A 21,107-nucleotide genomic window follows, 5' to 3' on the forward strand; every position below is an offset into this window, starting at 1 on the left:
GAGAATTTTCATTTGTTCGTTATCCCTCTTTCCCTCCCCTCACTTTTTTTAGTTTGTTTTTAGGTTTTCCCTGCTTGACTGGCCGGCGAAATGCCACACCAGCAGCCACCACTGTCGCCACCAGCAAAAACCCTCCCTCCGATCTACCTTTATTCTCATAGTGAGGTCGACGACAACAACAACAAAACCTTGTGGTTGCACTGCCCCGACTAGCGATCTCTGGCGAAGAAAGCAAAACCTTGACGAAACAACGATTAGTTTGTTTTTCAGTTTTACGACGAGCAAAGAGCGAATATCACTATTCATCTTTGTTCCTCACAATCCAATTTTGATGTACTTTGGTGTTTAAAGTAATGGTGAAGTTACTTTAGGAATTTGAAGGAATTGGGAGAAGAAATTACTTTAGGATTTGAAGAAATTGAGAGAGTATAGGGAAAAGGGGAAAGGAATTACAAAAACAATTGAAAAAGAATAATAAATTAATCAAATCTCCATGTGTCAAACATGTGAAATGCACAGGTCAACATAGATGTGGTTGTGATTTTTTACCGATGTAATTATTTCAACTTTAAGCAGTTCAGGGGGTGATAGGACTCTCGTAAAGTTAAAGTGTGCAGTTGAAAATTCGGATATAGATTAGGGGGCCTTTTTATTTTCTCTTAGTAAATAAATATGTTGTTGGCTTGTCCTGATGTTACTTGGGCTTAAATGGACTAAAATGCAGGTCATAACCTAATCAATCCAACTTTTACTAAGTTTTAATTATTTTATTTGTTATTTTTCAATTTTTAGTATCTTATAAAATTATTATTTTTCTTTATTATGACTCTATAATATATCGAAATAAAATAAAATATTTTTAAAAAAATATTTTAACAAAATTTCTCATTAATTTCTACTTCTTTATTGTGTGAGGAAATAAAGAATTAGACATACATTAATACCATTTCTATCAATTCAATATATATTTTCAAATAATTACTNGAATAAAGAAGTTTGATTTATTTTAATTATTTGTATCACTTGTTTCTCATCTCAAGACGAGAAGAGCTCTTAAATAAAGTATTCTCATAATTTTTTTACCAAATATATATAATATTTACTGTCCATATAATTGTAATCATATGTTAGAAAATGGTAAAAAAAAAAAATTAATTGTGTTGCTTAGTTCATGAGATAAGTGTTTGAACCTGTAACACTCTAGAATTTTTTTTGAACCAAGACTTGAAACGTTTTTCGTTGTGAGTAGGATTTTACCGAGAAATTAAAATTTCTTAAGTGTAAAAGTCACTAGATGTAGCACCTTGAATTCCAAAAAGAATTAAATTGGAAATAGCAAAATCTAAAATCTTGCAAGTTATGCTTAAGTTATGAGTTTTGGGTCAACTTGAAATGATCATAACTCTTAGCACAGGATGAGTTAGATGTGCTACAAGATACCGTAGGAAAGACCTTTGAATTATCTTTCCAACGCCGATGAGTTTGCTAAGTTGTGAGGTAGGATGAGTGAGATATGGCCTTTTGAAGTTGGGCTGTCCAGTTAAGGAAGGTTAACCGAAAATAGCAAGGGGTATTTTGGTCTTTTCCTTACTAAATCAGATATAATTCGTTTTTAGTAAGGTTTTAAGGGTCTAATCCTATTAGGTTCAGTTTTATTGGTCCCAATAACCCATTAAGAATATAAGAATTTACCAGTTTAATTTTTAGTAATGCATAATTATTAAACAAAAATATTAATATAATCACTATATTAGATTATAACTATAAGGATTCTATACAATTAACATTACTTAACTCTGATCGCTATATTTACCCAAAAGGTTTTAGTATTACTTTGGTCTTTATTGTTGCAATTTAGTCTAATTTGTTTGTTTCGATGTATGCTTGTATCGCGTCAAATTATTGGACAAGTCATATATTTGTTTTGAAAGCATTTTCTTATTGATTAAACAAAAAACCGATAAACTAATAACAAATATCTTATTGGTTTGATTATCAGCTTAGCATATTTAAAAATCAAAACCGACAAACCAAATCGATAATACTTTAAATCAAATCGACCGATACACACCCTAAATAATACTACTTTAAAAGAAACAACTTGGTAAATCTTATATAAACATAGAGTAAGTATATGAAGAAAAGTGGCATAGTTATGCGAATAATAATTTAAATTCAAGCCTTAAACAATTTCTTAATTAAACTTGAGAGAATACTAAAATTAAATACCACTAAACACCTTTCATCGTTCACTTTTCAATCATCAAATAGCCTTCGGTTAAAAGTCCAAAATAGTTTATTTATCTTTGTATTAAGACTCAAAGTCATACTTGAGTTTTCATATGGAGTACTAATAGTCCTTAGTATTTGTCATATTGATGCACTTTGTCCTTCCTCAAATTATTGTCTAGTTTTTAACATTAATTTTATCCATTTATGTATAAGATGTTTAATCGTCTTTTAATAAATTTAGTAAAAATAATAACTCTATTTGAAAGAAGGTCAGAAGAAGAATACATTATTTTGTTTAGTAAAAATATCATTACAGCTAAAATCGAGAGGTTAATCACCTCAATTTCACGTGCAATAGCACAATTTTTTTTTCTTGCAACGTCATATGTCAACGTGTTCTTAGTTTAGTTGCAATAATATTTCTACTGAATAAAACAAAGTATTCTTCTTCTACCTTCTCTACGTGAGATTATTATTTCTACTAAATATATAAAAGACGATTGAACATTCCATACATAAAATTGTGGATAAAACCAACTTTATAAAATAGACAAAAATTTGAGGGAGGACTAAAAGTGTGCCAATATTACAAACACGAGGGATTATTAGTGTTTCATATAAACACTCAAGATGACTTTGAGTTTTAACACAAAAATAAGAGACTATTTTGTGCGTCTTCTTGACTATATATGTCAAAAAGGGGAATAAATATATTATTTTCAGGAGTGTAGTGTTCAGTATTTTGCACTTTTGTGGCGGGAAGTGAGCAGATCGTCGGTAGACAGAAGCGGCGGCCGGCTACATCGGAGATCGGAGATGGGTACTTTGGGGCAGCTTCCAATTTGGGCATCGAAGCCTTGTATCATGGGTATTGACGAAGCTGGTCGCGGTCCTGTTTTAGGTACTTTCCCCCTTATTGTTACGAGTTCATATCTACTATTTATTGTAATTTTAGTGGATTTTTACACATTATTCTATGCTCTTTCCGTCTCAATTTAAGTTTAACTGTGTTAAAATGTGATTAATCGGAGAAGAAAGATACAAAGTAGAGAAGATATTTGTGAAAGCTTTTCTCAAAACTGTACAAGGCACTGATTATATAGAGTTAATGAGCTTAGATTCGGCTCATTCTAACTAACTGCTTAATTAATACAAATTGTGTGGGCTGAAGTGTAACAGGGAACTTCAGGGGATTGCTATGCAATTAGTCAGTTCCTCAACCAACTGGACACGAAATTTAAGAAATAAATGGAGACTTTTGAATGTTGTGATGTAAAATTGAAAATGTGTGTAGTCCTTTAAATCTTGTGGTATTAAACTTGTCTAGTTGGATGTTGTAATTGGAAAACTTACTAAATATAGAAAGATACTGTCTATATGGGACAAACCAAAATATAGAGTAAGACATTTAAATTGGGGGGGAGGGACTGTTCCGCATGGAAAGCAGTGGGTACATGTTCAAATCCCAACTAAGACAAACACAAGGTGATTTCTTTCAAATGTCTCAGTGTTGGTGGATGGAGTTACTTCATATTTGTTGCTAGTGAGGGTAATGGATATCCCACCTTATTAGTTAAGGTGTGCCCGAACTGTCTGGACACCATGGTTATCAAAAGAAAAGATAAGTAGTTCATCTGCATTCACTTTGTATCCGTTTTAACTCTCTGTATGCATGTTTTCATATGATTTACAGGGCCAATGGTCTATGGATGCCTGTATTGTGCACGCTCATACCAGAAGACTCTTTCCACTTTACAGTTTGCAGGTAATTAATTAAAGACTTGTACTTCTTTTGAATTATTTTAGTTTTATACCCAACTAAAGGAGGATAGATAATTGTGCTAGATTGGAAGCAGAGTAAAATTAGTCAATGTATGATGAATCCTCACATATTGAATATGTTGTGTCAGGATGTACTCTCCTAGGCCTGATCTATTATCAGTGCGGGGATTTGATGTTAGATAGGAAAGGATTCAAGCCCAAATAGAGCAGAATGGATATTTAAGATTTTCATATAGTCTACGTCAATTACTTTGGATTGAGGTGTAATTGTTGTTGTTGTTGTTGTGTTTGTTCCGCCTTCACTCTTTGATTTTTGTTGGATTTGGATTCGAGTATCTTCTTTAAGGATGCATTCAATGTTTTAGTTGTTTATATTTGTTTTTTGGCATGTTGGAGTTGCCTACCATCGTTTTTGGTGATGTAGGGTCTGATTTTCTGATCTTTTCTATTATATGGAAAGTAGTCACCTTATGATCTGCTTGGGAATTGGCTTGTGCGGAAAAAAAATGTTAAAGCATGAAAGTGAATAGTAGTCAGCCAACTAAATTCATTGTTTCATTTGAATGATCAATGAAGATCATTTCTAAAATGTTGTATCTTTCTTTCTGAATTACCTAATTCGGATCTCTTCATTCCCATATTTTGTTCCTGTTATACATAAGCGACTGAACCTTTCTCATTGCTTCTTGAGAGGTTTGTTTAACTTCTCTCGACTCTAGCGAAAGTGAGAAATTGAACCACATAGAGGTGTTGCATGAAGAATTATGCGACTGCCTTTTTTGAAGTATAAAGTTGATTATTTTAGTTTTTACGGAAAATCCTCAGCTGGGTGAATTTACAAAAAAAAGCTATGAATCCTGATTAAAATGTGTTAGAAAAAAATATTGTATGACTGGCATAAGCTATCATGTTGTTTTCTCTACATATAACAAGTTGCAAATTTCTCTTCATGTTCATGCATACTCAACTTTTTTTGATGATATATTATACAGACTCGAAGACTTTGAAAGAAGAGAAGAGGGAAGAACTATTTGAGGAATTAAAGACAAATAAATCCATCGGATGGGCTGTTGATGTGATAGATCCTAGAGATCTCTCAGCCAAAATGTTAAAGAAGTTTGTACAAAACTCTCTTTGGTTTACCATACTCCAATTTTATCAATTCTTCACATGAGTACTCTTTTCTTCTTTTTGACAGAACCAAAATAAATCTCAATGAAATATCACATAATTCTGCCATTGGCCTCGTGAGGAAGACACTGGAGCTTGGTGTTCTTTTAACCGAGGTAAGACTATTGAGTTCAATAGACTTGCTACCCTTCAAGATGGGTATGCTGCTGTCACGACCCAAAACGAGTCATGAGTGGCACCCACACTTAATCTTTTAGGTGAGCGAACCAACAAATGCAAACCCCAACTTTTATTAGTTTTTCAACTTATGCACTACGAAAATAATGCGGAAACTCAAACCTTATTAAAGTGAGAAATAAAAATCCTCTAGAACATCTAATCTTACATACTCAAACCTTACATATTGTTTCCCAAAACATGAAAGTCATTACATCAAGGAAATCTAATCCCAAATACTAAGTCTGAGAGTATCAAAGAAACCATGGTACACTCACTGCACTCCACAAAAGTCAGAAGGCAAAACCTATACACCTTCTCAACTAGCACAGACTCACCAACAAGAGTAGAAACACGAATAGGCATGTCAAGTAAGTCAAAATGCAAATCAAGTCCATTAGCTAATAAGGAAGATACATAAGAAAAAGTGGATCCAAGATCAAACATTACGAAAGCCATGCAATTGTAGACAAGAAGAGTACCTGGGATAGTAGCATTGGATGCCTCTGCACTCCCGGGGAAAGCATAACAATGGGCTTTGTTGCTTGTCTGACCATTGCCCCTGTCGGGCTGCGCTCTAGTAGTTCCAACCTACTCGCCACCCCAGTCGGACTGGGGACCACCACGTCCTCCAGAATGACGACCTCTACCATAACCGTCCCTACCTCTTAACTGTTGGGGCTTTGTAACCTTGATCATACAGTGCCTGACTCTGCCTCGAACAATATTTCTTGATATGTCCAACCTACCACATCTATAACAAGTTCTGGAGTTGAGAGTAAGTCTCTTTGAAGACGAAGAAGAATGAAGATACCTACCAAACTCAGCTGAAACCTATAATGAAGATTGAATAGGACGGGATGGATAACCCTTAGAACTCTGCCCTGTGGAGTAGGAACCACTAAACTCGCCTCCGTTACGGAACTTCTTGAACATTGTCACCTTGGTGAAGTCATCTGGCTTTACCCCTTCTACTTCTATCACAAAATCAACCACTTCTGAAAATTTTTGCAAAAACAACCTCCTATAAAGCTGAAATCCTCAAATCTGACCTCAATCGCTTCACAAAGCGGCGAATCCGCTCTTGTGGACTGAAGTAAACTGAGTAGCATACCTGGATAAATCACTAAATTTGGCCTCATAGGCTGCAACAGACATCTTTCCCTGCTCTATATTCAGGATCTCATCTCTCATGTCCCTCAAAGTCCAGGGTATGTACTTCTCCATGAAAAAGCTAGAGAATGTTGCCCAACTCATAGGTAATGCCTTTGTTGGTCGACACTCGGCATGAGACCGCCGCCACATTTTGGTGTCTCCCTGGAACTGGTATGTCATAAACTCAACACCAAATTGCTCCACTATATTCATTTTATGAAGCAACTCATGACAATCAACAATGAAATCATAAGCATCTTCAGATTCAATACCCTTGAAGACTGGAGGTTTCAACTTTAAGAACTACATAAAGAGATCATGCTGGTCACTAGTCATTATTGGCCCTGTAGTCAATTGTGGAAACATTTTTGTTTCCAAGGACGCATCTATGCGGGGAGCCACAACAGTTGCATGTTGTACTCATGAACCTGAGGTGTTGGTGCAGAAGATGTTGGGGATCCCCGCATGGATGCGTCCTTAGAAACAAGCACGTTTCCCCGATTTACTACAGGGCCAATAATGACTAGTGACCAACATGATCTCTTTATTAAGTTCTTAAAGTTGAAACCTTCAGTCTTCAAGGGTACTGAATCTGAAGATGCTTATGATTTTCTTGTTGATTTTTAGGAGCTGCTTCATAAAATGGATATAGTGGAGCGATTTGGTGTTGAGTTTGTGACATACCAGTTACAGGGAGACGCCAAAATGTGGTGGTGGTCTCATGCTCAATGCGCCAAGGCATTACCTATGACTAGGGCATCATTCTCTAACTTCTCCACGGAGAAGTGTATACCCTAGACTTTGAGGAGAGATAAACTCCTGAATATAGAGCAAGGAAAGATATATGTTACGGCCAATAGTCGTGTTTTATCCAGCTTTACTAAAGTCAACAAGAGCGGATTCGCCGCTTTATCGAGATTGAGGTCAGATTTGTGGATTCCAGCTTTACAAATGGCTGCTTCTGCAAAATCTTTTTAGGAACTGGTTGATTTTGTGATAGAGGGGGTGAAGCCAAATGACTTCCCCAAGGTGACAACATTCAAGAAGTTCTTTAAGGGAGGCGAGTTTAGTGGTTCTTACCCAGAGGGCAGAGTTCTGGGGGTTGTCCATCCTGTCTTATTCAATCTTCATTGCAGGTTTCGGTTGAGGGTCCGTCACATACCAATCAACCCTTTTCTGAGTTTGGTAGTTATCTTCAGTCTTCAAAGACACCTACTCTCGACTCCAAACCTTGTTATGGATGTGGTGAGGTTGGGCATATCAGGAAATAGAGTCAGGCTCGATATGATCAGGGTTATAGAGCCCCAACATTTAGAGGCAGGGATGGTTATGGTAGAGGTTGTCATTCTGGAGGATGTAGTGGTCGCCGGGTTGGAACTACTAGAGCGCAGCCCGACAGAGCCCATTGTTATGCTTTCTCCAGGAGGGCAGAGGCATCCAATGCTGTTATCACAAGTACTCTTCTGGTCTGCAATCGCATGGCTTCCGTATTGTTTGATCCTGGATTCGTTTTTTCTTATGTATCTTCCTCGTTAGCTAAGGGACTTGATTTGCATTGTGACTTACTTGACATGCCTATTCATGTTGCTACTCCTATTGTTGAGTTTGTGCTAGTTGAGAAGGTGTATAGGTCTTGCCTTGTGACTTTTGTGGAATGTACCTTCGACTTGCCCTCAGCTTTAGCCAGTCTCCAGCACATCAGATTCCAGAGTAAGCTATTCCTTCTAGCTCTTGTTGGATTCTCTCGGTCATGGCATAATGTCCTAGTTTTCGGACACAAACTATTTTGTTCATATATTATGGTTTCTTTGATACTTAGTATTTGGGGATTAGATGTCCTTGATGTGATGACTTTCAAGTTTTGGGAAACGATATGTAATAGACTGTAAATGATTTTTATTTCTTAATAAGATTTGAGTTTCTGTATTATTGTTGTAGTGCATAAGTTGAAAAACTAATAATAAGTTGGGGTTTGCATTCGTTGGTTCACCCGCCTAGAAGGTTAAGTGTGGGTGTCACTTATGACTCGTTTTGGATCGTGACAAACTTGGTATCAGAGCAAAATTATGTAGATTTGATTATTCTAGAGATGGTTGACTTTGATATAATTCTGCACTGGCTTATGTTTTCTTTTAGCAAAAGGGGAAACATAATATCATATCCATTAACATGTGTATGCATCTACTACTACTCCACCAGTGGGGAAACAAAATAAGGAGGGAAGAATGAGTAAATCTGATTTCTGGTTCCTGTTCCTTTTTCTCTAGTTGGCATACATCAGGCTTTCTCTTGTCTCACAGGATAGACCCCTTTCTGTGACTATTAAGAGAAGAGTCACTGAAATAAATCAGCTGCAGGAACTATACTTCAATTATCCTTGCTATTTTAACCAAAATATCAATCAGTCAGCTAGATGAATAACCCCAAACTAGTTGAGTTCAGCTATGGGAATCCTGCATAGCCCATTTAGAGGATTCATCATAATTGGACTATTTTTGTGTTGTTCATTATCTGGGTTTGAGACCGACTATACTATGCATAGCTCACATTGGCTAAGTTATTCTAACCTGACTATGTATGACATAATCTGCCTCCAGATATCTACAGGCTATCTTTTCTTAATTGACAAACAAACATGCCAACTTCTGAAATTCAGCCTTTTGTCAGTTTTCTGTACCTGATAGATGAGGCTCTGATGTTCATAACATACTGCTGCAATGGAACTCTTTTGGGTCAAATTTAAGACCAGACCAAAGTTTTTGCAGCTTACCTAGCTCTCAGCAGCTCCAAGCTTAACCTAGAGTCCTATATCTTTTGTCCACATATACTTGTCAGACCTCAATTTCTAAATATACTATTCAGAACTCAACATTCTCCTCTATTGGTATGTGCTTGTCGTGTTCTCTCTGCCACAGACCATTACTTTGATTTTGGTTATCACATTTCATACCTTTAATCTTGTTAGTATACTGTATAAGTTGCCCATTTTCCTGGATGGGTGTGTACTTCACTAAAAAGCAAATAGGAAAAGAGTAGACTTGATGGCTTGTCAAATACTGAAACTGATAGCATTCACTCCCTCCGTCCCAATTCAAGTGTCTTAGTTTGACTGGCATGGAGTTTAAGAAACAAAATGAGACCTTTGAATCTTGTGATCTTAATAAAAGATGTGTTTAGTTTTTTAAATCTTGTAGTCTTAAACTTGTCATGTAGATTGTTGGAATTGGAAAACTTACTAAGTATAGAAAGAAGCCACTCTTTTTGGGACAAAACAAAAAGGAAAGTAAGACACTTAAATTGGGACAAAGGGAGTACAGATCAATTATATAATTTATTCCACAAGTTATTTAGACATTTTCAGAAGCAATGCACTAATGAATCCCTTTCAGGTTTATGTGGATACTGTTGGTGATCCTGAAAAGTACAGAGTGAAGCTATCTGAAATATTTCCAGCAATCAAATTTGTTGTTGCAAAAAAAGCTGACAGTCTTTACCCCGTCGTAAGTGGAGCCAGTATTGTTGCAAAGGTGACTTGGCATCTGCCACTTTGTCTCGCTCTATTTACCTCCCTTTGTAAAATTAGAATCTGAATTCGTAAGTCTTAATGTCATTTATAACCATCTTTAAGGTTACTAGGGACCGAGCCTTGCGGGATTGGGTGCTTGATGAAACTGCTGAGAACATGCAAAGGAACTTTGGATCTGGATATCCTGGAGGTAGTGTTTAACTTCCATTCAGTTAAAATTGGGATTATATGTTGCTAGATTCTAACATCGTACTCAAAATGGACTGGGCAATTTGACATCCATTTTTGCCTGTAGATCCTGAGACAAAAGCTTGGCTGGATAATCACAAACATGCAGTTTTTGGGTTCCCAACCTTGGTCCGTTTTAGCTGGGGAACATGTAATGCATACTCCAAGGATAACGTCGAAGTAGTATGGTGAGTCCATTACTAACCTCCATAAAACATTTGACTCTACTAAATTCTGCTGGATCCTTGTACTCAAAATCTCGTTGTTTTACTTTCACCTCAAATCCTTTTGTGTCGCGTGTTTTAATATAGAGTTGGAAAATGGAAATGAGTGAGAGCTTAATAAGTTTTTTTCCGACTGCAACAGAAGCAAGTTCAAAACTTCAAATCATATTGCTATTAATGTTTAATGTGAATCTCTTTTATGTGATTTCCATAGGGAATCTGATGCGAATGACGAAGATGAATCCAACGGAAGAGCTAGTAAGCGGCAAGTGAAGCTAACTAATATTGGTTTCACAGGTGTAAAGAGGAAAAGTGAAGATATTGAGTCAAATGGGAAAGGCCGTTGCAAATTCTTCCAAGCTCGTAAACTTGAGCTCCTCTCACAGTTCTGAAGGACACAATTCTCATTTACTGATAGAATGTGAAATGTTGCTTCAAAACCAAATTCATCTGGCATTAACTAGAACAGGATGGTGATTAGATTAGTTAGTTATATACCTGCTAGCTGATCGAAAAAATGTTTACCAGATTTGTAATGCGATTAATATGATAAACATCTTTTAAGGATTATCCATACATGTTCTCCCTGGTTCCCACAGTTTTTTGTACTTGCAGCAACTAGAATATCTTCTGCTCATCTGAAAGGGACTCGGAACGTCTCGTTTTTCATGTAATCACTCAAATTATGTGTTATTTCATGTGTATCAATCATTAGTGTCTGATGTATCTTCCTACATTGCCTCTAGATTTATAACTCCTCATATGCAAAAGATAGTTCCACCTGATTTGAAGAATTCTGATGTTGTGCATTTAAATTGAAATGTTTCATATTTACATCTTTGGCGGCGGAGCCAGAATTACATCAATCTTTGGTGAAGTCGAAAGAGATTTAACATCTATTGCTTTGTTATTATGATTTCCAACACACATTTCTAAAGAAATACTGAATCTACACAAAAGTTACTGAATTCTCGAAAACACATGTACCCAAAGTTGTAGATCCTTCCCTGTCTATCAGATCCAGATCCAGCTTTATTTGAAAAGATTACATGATACAAATGTAAACACCAAGAACAATAAGAGAAGTACCAAAAAGAGCAAGACCAACACGAGTTTCTTCACCAAGAATCAATCCAAAAACAGCAGTAGCAGCAAAAGTGGTGGCATTCGTAACAGGAACAGCTAAAGAAATTGGTGTATCACTTAGAATTGCAAAGAAAGTAGCTGATGCAGACAGATTTAGAAGAAATGGCAATGAATATTGCCAAATCAACAGAAGTTTGAGCCAATTTTGTAGAGTGGTGAGTACTGGATGTTGGGGTGTGTTTGGTTGAGGTAAAGATTTGATGGTTTCGTCCCATTTGATTGCCCCTTTTCGCATTAGGGCATTTGTTGCTCCCCAAACAAGGCCTACTGTTATCATCTTCTCCACTTCTCCGATCATCTTTTCCCCTCAATTTGTGATTTATGGATTTTGGGAGCAATTCTCTTTTTAATTGGGGTCAATCAATTGTATATCAATTGAATATTTGTCCGTAATAATTTATTTATTTTTTATTAACCTTATTTTTAAAAAGTTCATTGTCAATATTCTGAACGTATGTCACCTAAGTTTTAATTTTTAACTATTGACTAAACAAGTTCATTATCATAAAACTAGTAAAATTACTCGCACTTCGCACGAAAATTTATTATCACAAAATTTATAAAATAATACTTAAAACTTATCAGTCATTAAAACTAAACACAATATTATCTTACATATAAGATTATGTAGTAACAAACATTAATAATGTAAAGGAAAATGAAAATTATTATATCTTATCATTTATCCTTAAAAATATAAGCATAAATTAATTACTGTAAATATACATACCAGGATCTGTAACATAAGCAATGGTGTCAGTGAGCCACATAACATGAGCAAAATACACAAATATTTAATTGTGAAGCAGAAGAAGAAGAAGAGGTTCATAATTTTCGTTGTTTTAAAATGAGAAGAATCTCTCTATTTATAGACAACAAAGAGTAGTGTGAATAGATGTTTATTGTGCCTTATCGAAAAGGTTACAACTTACAACTATTTGGAAAAGTTGCAACCCTTCGGAAAGGTCACAACCTTTCATAAAAGTCGCAACTCTTCATTAAAGTCGCAACTTTTCATAAATGTCGCAATTATTTATTGAAGTCACAACTCTTCATAAAAGTCACAACTTTTCATAGAAGTCACAATTTTTCATACAAGTCGCAACTCTTTATTAAAGTCGCAACTCTTCATAAAAGTCACAACTTTTCATGAAAAGAAAAGGCTAGTTTTGGAAATAAATAAATTAGAAGAGAATTCTAGTTTGTGGTGGCGCCACGTAGGCGAACATAAAGTTCTGTTTTATATATGATATATGATATCCTGAACGTCTGACACCTAAGTTTTAACTTTTTACTATAAGACGGAATTTATGATCAATTGAATAAGTTCATTATCTTGAAATATTTTGAACACATGTCACCTAAGTTTTCAATTGAACTGAACACCACCTAAGTTTTAACTTTTGGTTATAACAATTTCTGATCAATTGAACAAGTTTGCAATCTTAAATATTATAAATGTTTGTCTTATAAGCAAAAGTTAATTAATTTTTTTTTTGAAACGGAGGCTTTTTTTTATTAAAAAATAATAATAAAATTAGTAGGGTCAAAAATCAAAAACACCGGATTACTCATCTATCATAGGCCCATTTTAAAGCTATCCACAAAATTCGTTTTAACATCTTTACTCAGTCTTATAAAGCTGTTAGTGAAAAACTCAAAACACAAACTTCAAAAATTTGTTTCCAAGTGAAGTTAAAGAATTCAACAAACAAGAGCCAAGTAAAGATCATCCAAACATAAACATAATCCATGCTCTCAAAATCCTCATTAAGTATTTAGCCAAAATGTGTATTTAAATCCCAAGAGAATGTTGGAAAATCAGTGCCCTCACAAAGTCGGATACAAAGTACACGCGAGCAGCAACCGTTGCACCTAATGAAACATAATGTAAAAGATAAGTGAGTTCAATCCAGTATGAATCCTTCTAAAACCAACAATCTTGTCTCTACGCCGACTTGTGTGAAGAGAAGAAACACTGATATCCAAAGTATATCAGTGGGATCTGATACTCAGCTCATGGATCTTAAATCAAAAACGCCATATCAGTTGAATCCCAAAGTATATAGGTATCCTCTTTAGTCAGTCAAAAGACATTTGGAATTTCACCAGAGTGACTATAATCAAGAAGCCCTCTTAGGAGGTGCCATATTTTTAATGAGAGAAATGGTTGTACCAATTACAAATAATTGCACCACAAATCCTGCAGAACAAGAGCACGGTCAATACATCAACTGTATACAACATATGATGAGAACCAGCTTTGCATCAGGAAGCTTACCTAGTAGGACAACTGCAATCTTCAGAGTTTCCAAACTCGTAAAATTTTGGAAAGCCTACGCAATAACATCATTAGATTATTTTTAGTCAAGCCAAAATGATAACGAGAAATCAAAGACAGAAGCAAATACACAATAATGTCATTAAGAGATCAAAGGAAGAAGAAAATTCACTTAAAATCAAAACAACGACCGACTTCTTGCAATTGAGGAAGAAATACCCCAGGTTGACTAGTTCTGAAGGAAGGAAAAAGTAGATACACTGTAAAGATGGTGCTTTGTGTACTCCAATTAAGTATCATACTTACTGCTTAGTTGCATTCTTTTATTTCCATCTTAATCAATCTATCAAGCCTTATGCAACCTATTGAGTTGGGTTATACTCTCTTTTTAACCTTCTTAAGATAAGGGTTGTCAAGGAAGGACTTGTGATATCAACTTATTTATTTTGGACTGCAAATTAACGAGCAACTACCTGAAAATCATACTAGAGTGACAAAATTTTCCATCGTGTAAATGGAGGAAATAGTTCTATCGATCAGAACATTACTTACAAAGTTAAGAAATATAAGTACTGCTTCTTTCGATTCTAAAAAACTATTTGAAGTCAAGATTGGAAAAAAGTTAGTGGAACTTGAGAATTTGTGAGTGCAAGTTCAAGATTTGAAAAACTTCCCTTCAAATACACCTTGAAACTACAATTTAAAATCTTGAACTTGAAGATTGTTTTCCTAAGTTTTACATTAAAAACTCAAATACTAACTTCAAAAGAAATTCTTAGTGAAGTTAAGGAATTCAACTCAAGTGCCATTAGATCATCCAAGTAAATCAAGGTTCTCTTAATACAATCATTCCAAAGAACTAAGAGGTCCCTATTCAACAACAACAACCAGGGGCGTATCTAGAGGGGGTGCCGTGGGTTCACGTCAACCCATGCTCCCTCTCTAGATCATATATAGTAGTGTTATATTTTTTATAAAATATGTAAATATAGATGTGTGAATCCACATTCAAAGTATCATATAATAATACGATGATGATTGGGTGCACCCCTCTAAGTGAGGATAGAAATTTAAATCTTATATCTATTTTGTCTTTTACTAACACCTCTCTAAGTGGCTATTGGTTACACTTTTGGCGTTTTAACTAATTATTCTTTTGTTTTTTTCCTTTAATCTTTCAAAGTTTTCAAGTGTGTTACATTGAAAATTCCTAAAATAATTAGCACTGTAAATTTTTTATATAATTAAATCAAATTTGTATATTAAAATTTAAAACTAGTAGCATTATATGTTTTGGACCTATAATTTTTCAAATTTAATGGTTCATATTAAAAACCTAAAAGTCAAACCGATCAAATTTATATTTAAGATATATTTTTTTGTAATTGTGCACCCATCTTGCGGAAATCCTAGATACGCCTCTGACAACAACATACCCCATGTAACTCCAAAAGTTGGTCTAGGGAGGGTAGAATGTACACAACCTTACCCTTACCTTGTAGAGATAGAGAGGTTGTTTCCAATAGACACTCAGCTCAAGTAAAACATCTCAAAGCAGTTTGAAAAAGAGAACACAGAAATGAAAGCAGTAACAATAACAAAATAAAGCTGGAAAGCAGTACATAGCATACACAAAAAAGATCAGTAACAACAATGAACTAATGTGATAACTGAAGCACAAGAAACACAGATGGTAACAGCAATCGACGAACAAGAAACTATGAGAATAGTGCTAAAATATAAAACCTATTTAGCATATTTCTGTCGTAGATACATTTCTGTCTAATACAATAGCTAAGCATCATTTTTCTAGTCGGAATGAATAACCACATAACCATACCTCCAATTGGAGATTGCTCATAGCAAGATATGCCACTGACAGCAGGATTGCCATCGACGACCCAAAGACATAAAACTTCAGAAAATTGGATCGGCTTTTCTTTCGACCTAATTACAACAAGAGGGAATGTCCAATTCAAAGATGAATGTTTAAGTAGATTAGATCACGAATAAGATCCAATAGCAAACCTAGTTCTCCTGCCACAACAGACACGAAACCAATCCCAAGGGAAACAACCGAAACTCTGTCGGGAGACTCGTTCTTTGATAATGAAACAAATACATTAGCTGCTATCATCAATTGAGTGACAACCTGAAGCGCACGATACAAAATTATCAATAGAAAGATCTCACACTAATATGCTTACACATTGTTATTCCAGCACATGTCGCTTAAAATACTGGAAACGAGATAACTAGTTTAGTTAAGCCTCCATTCATCTCTCTTTCCACTAGTTTTGACTATCAATATTCTAGTTTTAAGAAAATGATGCAGTTAACCAACAAATCTAAAATAGGGGAATCGAGAGTATACTATCCTATTGGATCCTAAACAAAAATGTCAATGCGTTAATGGCAGTACAATTCAAGTTCATATGCCTACATTAACTGATGAGCAATGGTGTATTTAAAAACAACTAACTTCATGGCTTTTTGAAGTCAAGTGAATCCACAGCCACTACCTTGCACTCGATAAACTCCACTCCAGTGTAATAACTCGCAGAGGTAAACCACACTAGGCAAACCTCGTGCAATGAGCTAGACCGAGAAACCATTAACTTCAGAACTTGTTTAAATCCTACCTCAAAAACTGGAAAATAACCCTAAAATAACCAATTCTGATTAAACCAGAGATTATGTAACAATTAAAAAATTCAGTAGCTCAGTTAATTGACTATGTAATCCTCTCTTCCATTTCTGCTTCCTCTACCCCAATTTTACTTTTTTAAAACAAAAATTCAATCTACAAAACCTGAACGATGATCAATTTGGCCAAACGAGACTTTGCTTTTGCAACTTTCGTGTATCCTGCCAAAAAAAAAAGAACATTAAAGCAATCGGATGGAAAATGGAAATGAGAGATTGTGAAACGGAAATGGGGAAATAGTACTTGAATCAACGACCATGCGGTAGGAGAAATCAGAGCCATCAGTTCCCGACGGCCTCCCTCTTACGGCTGACCTCTGGTTCATCTTCTCCGCAGTTTCTTCTCTCTCAACAACTCAGATTGATGACTTCGTTGAAGCCTCAAGCGAAGTCTCTGTTGAACAATGGTACCAAGTCTGTTAAACGGGTGGGGCCAACCCGGAACGCTGGACGGATCCTCACGGTTTAAAAGATCTCCTAATCGGTGGCCCGGGTCGGGTAATATCATATTAACCATGAATCGAGTACCCATTATCGACCCAAGTCAATGTTAATATAAGCTACCTTTTGTTTTAAACGTTGGATATTCAGGATAAGGTGGGAGTGATCTTTGTGGTAGACAAGGTGAGAAAAGCGAGATTAAGATAATTTGGACGTTTGAAGAGGAGATGGCCAGACGCCCCGGTGAGGAGGGTATGAGAGGTTGGTTATACTTCCTCTGTTTATTTTTAGTTATATCATGATTTTTTTTTAGAGTCAAATGATAAGGACTTTGATTAACATTTTATGATGTAATTTTTCATTATATTAATATGTCAAATTTGTAATTTATAGTACTTTTTGTATATAGTTTTTGAATATCAAAATTTTTAGTTAAAAATATCGAATTAATGTAATCTAATTTAACGTTGAAAACTAATCAAATTGACTTTCGAAAAGCGCAAAATGACAACTAAAAATGAATGGAGGGAGTAGTAGGTATGAGGAGAGGAAGAGATAGGACAAAAAGTATTGAGGGAGGTGATTAGACAAGACATGATGTAACTTTAGGTTATTGAGGACATGATATTAGATAAAAAAAAAAGGTGTGGATGACGTTTGTACTAAGGTAAACCGTTAGTAGGTAGTGGAGGGTTGTTTTGTGTGTTTCGAGGATTTAGACTACTTGTTGGTACATGTTTATCGTTGTACTAGTCGTATTATTGTAGTTCTTACTTTTGATATCTATAATTATTTGTAATTAACTGTGTTTCAATTATCACAGTACTATATTGTTCATGTTCTTTTCTTGTAGCCTTTGCACTCACTTATTTATTAAAATACAATTTATTTTAATTTGTCTAATTCATTTCATCATCTAAGAATTAGAATTGATTTAGGTTAAATATAATGCCTAAACTGATCCATGTAAACCTTCTCAAAAGCTTTTTAAAAAAATAAATTGTTTGATATGTTTTATTCATAAAAAAAATAATCATTAGTTTTGTTTAGTACTAAACAAATTATAAGAAAATAAAACTTTGGTAAAAATTGAGTTGGTTCAACTATAACCTTTCGTTTAATCTATTTTGGCCAACCCAACTTAATAAACTTTTAAATATGCCAATGACATCATTTATTTTTTTATTTAACTCATTTTAACGTATACAATTTCAACTCAACCTGTACATTTGACTCTAACCTTCCATATCATACATTTGGAGGGGGAGGATATTACTTGTTGAACCCAACATAGAGAGGTACTTTGAACAATTATCTTTAATTAATTTCAAAATAGTACATTACCTTTGAATACCTAGGAAGAAGAGACATATCCAAGAAAAGAATCTTTACATTGCATTTCTTGATGAATTAGAATAATTAGGTGTACATCTTTAAGCTTCTCATTATTTCATACACAAATCTGTGGCTTGGAAACTCAGATACCATTTATTAGCTATTCCTTTCCCCCCATAATATTCCATCCCAAGGAAATTATAAATTAAATGATCATTACTTTTAATAAAAGGAAAAGGGATGTGATAGTTGCTTTTAGAATAAACTAACATCGTAGCAGAGTTAATATTTTCACTAAGGAGATTTAAATATAAAAAAGTCAAGAAAATTCAACATATATTATATATACGGAAAAAATAATTTAAATCTTGTATTATGTATATAAAATGTATTTTTTATTAAAATCCGAACTCCTTGTGGTACCCTAGCTCCACCTATTGTAGCATACATGTAAGGGAGAAGCTAGCATGTTGATTACATCTGGTTCGGAAAAATCCAATAGGTTTAGCATAAATCCCCATATTTATGTTAAAATTTAGTTAATAAATATAAATAATTAATCACGAATTCAATAACTTTTTTTTGTAGAGGTGGCACATCTATAAATATCTCTACTATTCTAAGTAGGAAAATACAAGCACTTGACTATGAGTTAGGTTTTAATACTTTATAGGGAAAGGAATAATGACTATGAGTTAGGTTTTAATACTTTAAGGGAAAAGGAACTTTTTTTTTAAGTGAAAAGAAATAATTAATCAAGAATTCAATAACTTTTTTTAGAGGTGACACACACTAACACACGTGCACGCATATATATATCTCTCTATATATATATACTATTCTATGTAGGAAAATACATGCACTTAACTATGAGTTAGGTTTAATACTTTAAAGGGAAAGGTTAGTTTACATAGATAATGTCATAGAATACAATTATAGGATAAAAGAAAGTTTGGAAAAGGTATAATATGATGTGTATTTTTTTATAAACAATTTATGAAAGCAATGGACTATATATGTTAGAGTCTTAAAGAATAAAGTTTATGTTTTGGTGAAAAGGCATGTAACTAGGGTTTCATGATTTTAATATATGGTATGTGTTTTCATTATATTCTAAAATTTAGCAATTGCTTGATGAGATTGTCCACTTGACTTTAAATTTAAAGATTCCTAGGATATAAAGTGCTTGAAATATCTTTGTCCTTTGTGGTAAAATTCATGATATCCATAGTTTTTATTTCCTTTTTACTTTGTGGAATGTGGGGGCATTGTAGAGTCCTTTGGCTGATGTTAGAGGTGGAGCTAGAGGCGTAAAGAGTTTATTCAAACTTTCTTTATCTTAAAAAACTATATGGTATATAAAAGATTATTTGATGTAAAATATATTTTATGTTCAGGTAGAATTTGGAGAAGAATCGCACCCTAATGCAAGCATCGATTTTTATTAATTATAACATAGAAAAATAAGTCAAATATACTCATGAACTATTCAAAATAGGATAATTTTATTCTTCATTTATTACATTTTTGTTCAAAAGTATCTTTACTGTTATATTTTTGGTTTAAAAATATCCTCAAACTATCAAAATAACTCAAATAAAAAATACTCTTCTTACTACCGTTTGCTCCAAAACAAGGAAAAATGGGTCAATTTTGTTCTTGAATATTCAAAATAGGATAATTTTGTCCTCTATTTAAAGTTCGGGATAAGTGCTCTTGATTGTATAGACTTGAGAAAAAACTTATACCGGTAATTATGAGAATAATTTAATTATTTTAAATGAAAACTAATATATAATGCTAATTTTATATTTTATATAAAGTTCAAAATAAATATTTCTTTAACTTCTTTTTATATTTATTTGCTTATATTTGGAGCCTCCATAATAAAAATTATGATTCCACTACTAACTTACTAACTGATGCTAAACCATCAGGATAAAAATAAAGCAGAATTGCATGGACCTCCTCTGAGGTTTAGGCAACAATTATTTGAATTAATTTTTTTCTCTGCACAAAAGAATGAAATTTAATGTATAAATCAATTTATTTATTTAAAAAGGGGAGAAAACCCACATGAGACACATATGTTACAATAAATTCAGTATAATTTCATAAATAGAGTTCAAATTATGTTATACTTGAACTTTTTTTAAAACTTGTTTGGCTTTTGTGCATTTAATTTTTTATTCGAATCTATACACTTTGTTTAGATGGTCGTTACGTATTGTTTCATAATGTATCGTATTGTATTGTATTGTATTGTTTTAATGTATACAGTGTTTGGATAGATTGTATCGTTCTCCATCGTTATATAATATCACACATTCATAATTTGAGTGATAAACCTACCAGAAAAGTAGAGTACNTATGTAGGAAAATACATGCACTTAACTATGAGTTAGGTTTAATACTTTAAAGGGAAAGGTTAGTTTACATAGATAATGTCATAGAATACAATTAATAGGATAAAAGAAAGTTTGGAAAAGGTATAATATGATGTGTATCTTCTTATAAACAATTTATGAAAGCAATGGACTATATATGTTAGTCTTAAAGAATAAAGTTTATGTTTTGGTGAAAAGGCATGCAACTAGGGTTTCATGATTTTAATATATGGTATGTGTTTTCATTATATTGTAAAATTTAGCAATTGCTTGATGAGATTGTCCACTTGACTTTAAATTTAAAGATTCCTAGGATA

The 21,107-nt window shown here is 33.9% G+C and overlaps 4 protein-coding genes across 4 annotated transcripts in view; 1 reads left to right on the forward strand and 3 right to left on the reverse strand.

The window, feature by feature from the left end:
- Positions 1–21,107, reverse strand: part of LOC125845351 (uncharacterized) — a 174,941-nt gene that overhangs the window by 107,395 nt on the left and 46,439 nt on the right. The window lies entirely within an intron of this gene.
- Positions 2,963–11,070, forward strand: LOC125845359 (ribonuclease H2 subunit A). Its single transcript, XM_049524858.1, has 8 exons — positions 2,963–3,133; positions 3,926–3,997; positions 5,007–5,130; positions 5,213–5,300; positions 9,906–10,043; positions 10,145–10,232; positions 10,338–10,458; positions 10,709–11,070. Exons 1-8 carry the CDS (start codon positions 3,049–3,051, stop codon positions 10,884–10,886), a joined length of 894 nt encoding a protein of 297 aa, XP_049380815.1. The 5' UTR covers positions 2,963–3,048; the 3' UTR covers positions 10,887–11,070.
- Positions 11,445–12,005, reverse strand: LOC125845381 (uncharacterized). Its single transcript, XM_049524882.1, has one exon. The coding sequence runs from the start codon at positions 11,936–11,938 to the stop codon at positions 11,540–11,542; it is 399 nt and encodes a 132-aa protein (XP_049380839.1). The 5' UTR covers positions 11,939–12,005; the 3' UTR covers positions 11,445–11,539.
- Positions 13,271–17,074, reverse strand: LOC125845377 (uncharacterized). Its single transcript, XM_049524877.1, has 6 exons — positions 16,872–17,074; positions 16,734–16,789; positions 15,950–16,073; positions 15,762–15,868; positions 13,922–13,976; positions 13,271–13,843 (listed from the first exon to the last, which is right to left on the reverse strand). Exons 1-6 carry the CDS (start codon positions 16,951–16,953, stop codon positions 13,764–13,766), a joined length of 504 nt encoding a protein of 167 aa, XP_049380834.1. The 5' UTR covers positions 16,954–17,074; the 3' UTR covers positions 13,271–13,763.

This window comes from Solanum stenotomum, chromosome 11 (assembly GCF_019186545.1).
Source record: "Solanum stenotomum isolate F172 chromosome 11, ASM1918654v1, whole genome shotgun sequence".
Classification (NCBI taxonomy): Eukaryota; Viridiplantae; Streptophyta; class Magnoliopsida; order Solanales; family Solanaceae; genus Solanum; species Solanum stenotomum.